At 38.6% G+C, this 5514-nt stretch overlaps 1 protein-coding gene across 1 annotated transcript; it reads right to left on the bottom strand.

Moving 5' to 3' along the window:
• Nucleotides 1–2849: 2849 nt before the first annotated feature.
• On the bottom strand, nucleotides 2850–3248 carry LOC114204833 (large ribosomal subunit protein eL42). The gene has a single exon (XM_028098043.2). It carries the CDS (start codon nucleotides 3225–3227, stop codon nucleotides 2907–2909), a length of 321 nt encoding a protein of 106 aa, XP_027953844.1. The 5' UTR covers nucleotides 3228–3248; the 3' UTR covers nucleotides 2850–2906.
• Nucleotides 3249–5514: the final 2266 nt, after the last annotated feature.

Genomic DNA, 5514 nt, shown 5'->3' with positions numbered 1-5514 from the left:
AACAACAAATCATGGAACACTACACCAAAAACTAATGATGTAATGTATGGTGATTAACATAACATAATAAAATAAAATTTAAAAAGAAAAGAAGGAAAGCCTTCTAATTTGTCAGTAATGCTTCTTTTAACAAAAAAAGATCTGAGGCAAAAATGACAGAATGTTAACACGGGTTAATTCCATTGGTTTTATTCTTTTAATTTTTTTGTATTTAAAAATTTTCAAAATTATGGGGCGCCTGGATGGCTCAGTCAGTTAAGCATCTGCCTTCAGTTCAGCTCATGATCCCGGAGTCCTGGGATGGAGCCACATCCAGCTTCCCGCTCAGCCGGGAGTCTGCTTCTCTCTCTTTCCCTCTGCCCCTCCCCTTGCTTGTGTGCTCTCTCTCTCAAATAAATAAATAAAATCTTAAAAAAAAGTTTTCAAAATTAGGGGCACCTGGCTCAGTCAGTGGAGCCTGCGACTCTTGATCTTGGGGTTGTGAGTTTGAGCCCCACATTGGGTGTAGAGATTACTTAAAAATAAAATCTTAAAAAAAATTTTTTTTTCAAAATTAAAAAAAAAAAATGTAATCTTGAATGTCAGAGGAAAGGCGTCAACTTTTCCCAGGGAAGCCAGGAAAGGTTCCAAGAAGAGGTGACAGCTGGGCGTTGAAGGCAGGGTGGGAGTTGTCGGGTGTTACTGGATGTGGGGGACTTGTGAAAAGGAGATGCAGGATGTTCAAGGCCAGGGCATATGTGCAGGGGCTCTCTGCACTTTTTAAATGTTTTCTGAACGCCCCTCCCTTGTTACCCTCCTCATCCCCATTCTGATTCCTGCTCCTCTGTCTCTGGGCTCTGCACAGTCAGTAGGCTACTGTTTAAACAGCATGTGTCATTGGATGATTTTTTAAGGTCTAAGTAATCTAATGGGGGTTGGGGGAGGAGTGAGCCAAATATGTAAAATTGAACATTAAAATAGGGAAATAGCCACTGATACAGAGAAAAGAGAAGGAATTCTTGGAGAATACTGTGCTTGACCACATGTAAATTCAGTTGAAAATCAGCGGAAATGGATAGTTTTCTGAGAAGATATAAAACACCAGTTTGACCCCAGAAGAACTAACTAGAAAGCCTGAATGGACCAATAATCATGAGAGAAACTGAGTTTTCATAAAACTCCACCCCAAAAACCTGAGGTTTAGCCAACTTTGAATTTTTATAAACCTTCAAGATAAGGATAATTCTTTGTTTTTAAAAAATATTTTACTTATTTATTTTGAGAGAGAGAGAAAGAGAGAGAATCCCAAGCAGACTCCATGCCCAACCCTTGATTCGGGGCTCGATCCCATGACCCTGAGATCAGGGCCTGAGCTGAAATCAAGAGTTGGATGCTTAACTGACTGAGCCATTCAGGCGCCCCTAATTACATGATTTTTAAGCTTTACCAACCAGACCAGATCATAGAGAAGGAAAGATTCCAAATTATTCCGTGAAGCCAGTAGTACACTGACAAAGAGCACCAAAAAAGAGAAAAATTACTGAAAAAAATCTAATTTATGAATATTGGTGAAAATTCATAAATTAATAGCAACAAATAGAATCGCACAGCATTATGTTTAAAAAACGAATACACCACAAGCAAGTGGGACTATCTTGAACAAAGTAATAGGTCAAAAGAGGTGAAAAATCACATAAACAGCTCCATAAATGCTAAAAATGGCTTAAAGGCACTTGGTAAAGTTCAACATATGTCCCTGATTGTATCTCCCTTTTTTAAATGTTTTTATCATTTTATTTTATTTTCTTGCATCATGATAAGTATACCTTTTAATCCCCATGCCCTATTTCACCCATCCCCCCACTGCTAACCACCAGTTTGTTCTCTATAGTTAAGAGTCTTTTTCTTGGTTTGTCTCTCTTTTTCCTTTGCTCGATCGTTTTGTTTCTTAAATTCCACATATGAGTGAGACCATATGGTATTTGTCTTTCTTTGACTTATTTCGCTTAGCATAATACTCTGTAGCTCCATCCGTGTCATTGCAAATGACAAGATTTCATGCTTTCTTATGGCTGAGTAATAGTCCATTGTCTATATATACCACCTCTTCTTTTTTTTCTTTATAACAGTTTTATTGAGATATAATTTGTACACCATACAATTCACTCACTTAATGTGTGTCATTCAATGCTTTTTAGTATCAGAATTCTACAACCACCATCACAATCAATTTTATAACATTTTCCTTACCCCAAAAGGAAACCCCATACCTATTAGGAGTCACTCTCCATTTACCCCCAAGCAGCCCTATCCAATCGCTAATCTACTTTCTATCATTAAAGATTTGCCTACTCTGGACATTTTATATAAATGGCATCATGCGTTATGTAATCTTCTGTGTTTGGCTTCTTTCACCTGGCATAATGTTTTCAAGGTTCATCCATGTTGTAGCATGCACGATTACTTCATTCGTATGGCTGAATAATATTCTGCAGTGTGGTTACACCACATTTTATTTATCCTTTCATCAGTGACGGGCATTTGGGTTGTTTATACTTTTTGGCCCTTATGAATTATGCAGCCATGAACACTGGCGTACTTTCTGTGTGCAGGCATATACTTTCAATTTTCTCGGTATACCACCTCTTCTTTATCCATTCATCTATGGATGACACTTGGGCTGCTTGCATAGTTTGACTATTGAAAATAATGCTGCTATAAACAATGGGGGGCATGTATCCCTTTGACTTAGTGTTTTTGTTTTTTTGTGGGTAAATAGCCAGTAATGCAATTACTGGGTTGTAGGGTAGTTCTATTGTTAATTTTTTATTTTTTATTTATTTTTATTTTTATTTTATTTTTATTTTTTTTTTTTGAACATAACCTCATGATTTTATTGTCTTCGTAATATTAACAAAATATGAAGCTTAGAACTGGATCACTTGGCCCTTTCTCTTCTTATCTCCTCCCAGTTCAAAATGCTTGCATCTCTTAATAGCCAGCATTCTCTTAGATCTGCAATTGGGCTCAACACATTCAAGCCTCAGCACAATCTTCTTTGTAGTTTTAGCCTTTTTCCGGAAAATCGGCTTAGTCTGCCCGCCATAGCCACTCTGCTTCCTGTCATAACGCCGCTTTCCCTGGGCATAAAGAGAATCTTTGCCCTTCTTGTACTGTGTCACTTTGTGGGGCTGGTGCTTGCCACACTTCTTGCAGAAAGTCCGGCGGGTTTTAGGAACGTTCACCATGTTTGCGAGAGCGCTATCGGCACGGAAAGCTATTGTTAATTTTTTAAAGAAGCTCTCTACTGTTCTCCATAGCGGCTGTACCAGTTTGCATTCCCACCAACAGTGCATGAGTGTTCCTTTTTCTCCACATCCTCGCCAACACTGTGTTGTTGATTTTAGCCATTCTGACAGGTGGGAGGTGATAGCTCATTGTAGTTTTGATTTGCATTTCCCTGATGATGAATGATATTGAGCATCTTTTCATGTGTCTGTTGGCCATCTGGATGTTTTCTTTGGAAGAATGTCTGTTCATGACTTCTTTCCATCCTTTAATTGGATTATTTGTTTTTGGGGTATTGAGTTTTATAAGTTCTTTATATCTTTTGGATACTAACCCTTTATCAGATACATCATTTGCAAATATCTTCTCCATTCAGTAGGCTGCCTTTTAGTTTTGTTTCCTTTACTGTGCAAAAACTTTTTATTTTTGATAGAGTCGCAATAGTTGATTTTTGCTTTTATTTCCCTTGCCTCAGGAGACATATTTAGAAAAATGTTGCTATAGCTGATGTCAGAGAAATTGTTGCTTGTGCTCTCTTCTAGGATTTTTATGGTTTCAGGTCTCACATTTAGGTCTTTCATCCATTTAGAATTTATTTTTTGTGTATGGTATTTGTGTATGGTATACAGTTTCATTCTTTCACATGTTGTTGTCCAGTTTTCCCAACACCATTTGTTGGAGAGACAATCTTTTTCCCATTGTATATTCATTCCTCCTTTGTCGAAGATTAATTGACCTTACAATTTTGGGTTCATTTCTGGGTTTTCTGTTCTATTCCGTTGATCTATGTATCTCTCTTTGTGCCAATACCATACTGTTTTGATTACTACCACTTTGTAATATAACTTGAAATCTGATACCTCCAGCTTTGTTTTTCTTTTTCAGGATTGCTTTAACTACTCAAGGTTTCAATTTTAACTTTAATAGGAATAGATGGATATTGCATAACATAATTTTATGCATGTATGGGTATGTGTGCATACAGATACACGCATACGAGGGAAAAATGACCACTCTTACCTTAAACATTCTTTAACACTCCTCTAGAAGTACGCTCCAATACAAATTTTGGAAAATAGAAGTTATAAAAGGAGGCTAATTTATCCATGAAAGTTGTAGACAGTAAGATTAACTACCTGGAGAAAAAAAGAACAAGGTCATCCACTGGAAAACTACGAGAAATAATATAGGAATATAGTAAGATGACTGCTAATAAATATCAAAATGGTACTTATGACATATAAACTTTAGCCTCTTAGAAAATATAATGGAAGGAAACATTTACAATATCAGTAAAGGCATTAAACATAACTGGAAGTCAGTCTAACTGGAGGTGGCAAGAACCAGTCTCGCTACTGCTGTTCACTTCTGGTTCCCCAGCACTTAGAGGAGGGCCTGACAATAGTGATAAATATTTGTCAAATGGTGAGACTGGCTCACAGATCAAGGGAACAGAAACGTGTATCTATTTTTTTTTAAAGATTTTATTTGTTAATTTGACAGAGAGAGACACAGCGAGAGCAGGAACACAAGCAGGGGGAGTGGGAGAGGGAGAAGCGGGCTTCCCGCCAAGCAGGGAGCCCGATGCGGGGCTCGATCCCAGGACCCTGGGATCATGACCTGAGCCGAAGGCAGATGCCTAACAACTGAGCCCCCCAGGTGCCCCCAGAAACGTGTATCTCGACAGAGACCCAAGCACATCTGAGAGGCAGTGGTGATCATAGTAAAAGTGTTCCACTGCCCTTGCGTGGGGTGTTCCGCATCTGTGTGTTGGGACCAGTTGGGCTATAGTGTTGTATATATTCAAGTCCTCTGTGTCCTTATTGATCTTCTGTCTGGGGGTTCTACCCATTATTGAAAGTGGTTTATTAAAACCCCCTCCTCTGTTGAGTTACTATTTCTCCCTTCAGTTCTGTCTGCATCATACATTTGGGTGCTCTGCCGTTAGGTATGCATATATTTATAATTATCATCTCTTCCTGGACAATTCACCTTTTTATCGTTATGGAATAGCCTTCTTTGTGCCTTGGAGCAGTTTTGGACTTTGCGTCTACTTTGTCTGGGGGCGGTGTGGCCACCCCTGCTCTCTTTTGGTTCTCATTTGCAAACAGTATCTTCTCCCATCCTGTTGCTTGCAGCCTGTATGTGACTTTACAGCTTTACAGCTAGTTCCGGTGAGTCTCTTACAGACAGCCCCTTATCCGAAATAACTCACTTAATCCTCACAATAGATGGTGCTATTGCTGC

This window comes from Eumetopias jubatus, unplaced genomic scaffold (genome assembly GCF_037043125.1).
Source record: "Eumetopias jubatus isolate StellerSeaLion01/CBP00866 unplaced genomic scaffold, mEumJub1_p1.0 scaffold_7, whole genome shotgun sequence".
NCBI classification, from domain to species: Eukaryota; Metazoa; Chordata; class Mammalia; order Carnivora; family Otariidae; genus Eumetopias; species Eumetopias jubatus.
This window is presented reverse-complemented; position numbering and strand designations above follow the sequence as displayed.

What these genes read in the sequence shown, in the direction of transcription:
- LOC114204833 (XM_028098043.2), bottom strand. Translation starts at nt 3,227, where the DNA reads ATGGTGAACGTTCCTAAAACCCGCCGGACTTTCTGCAAGAAGTGTGGC.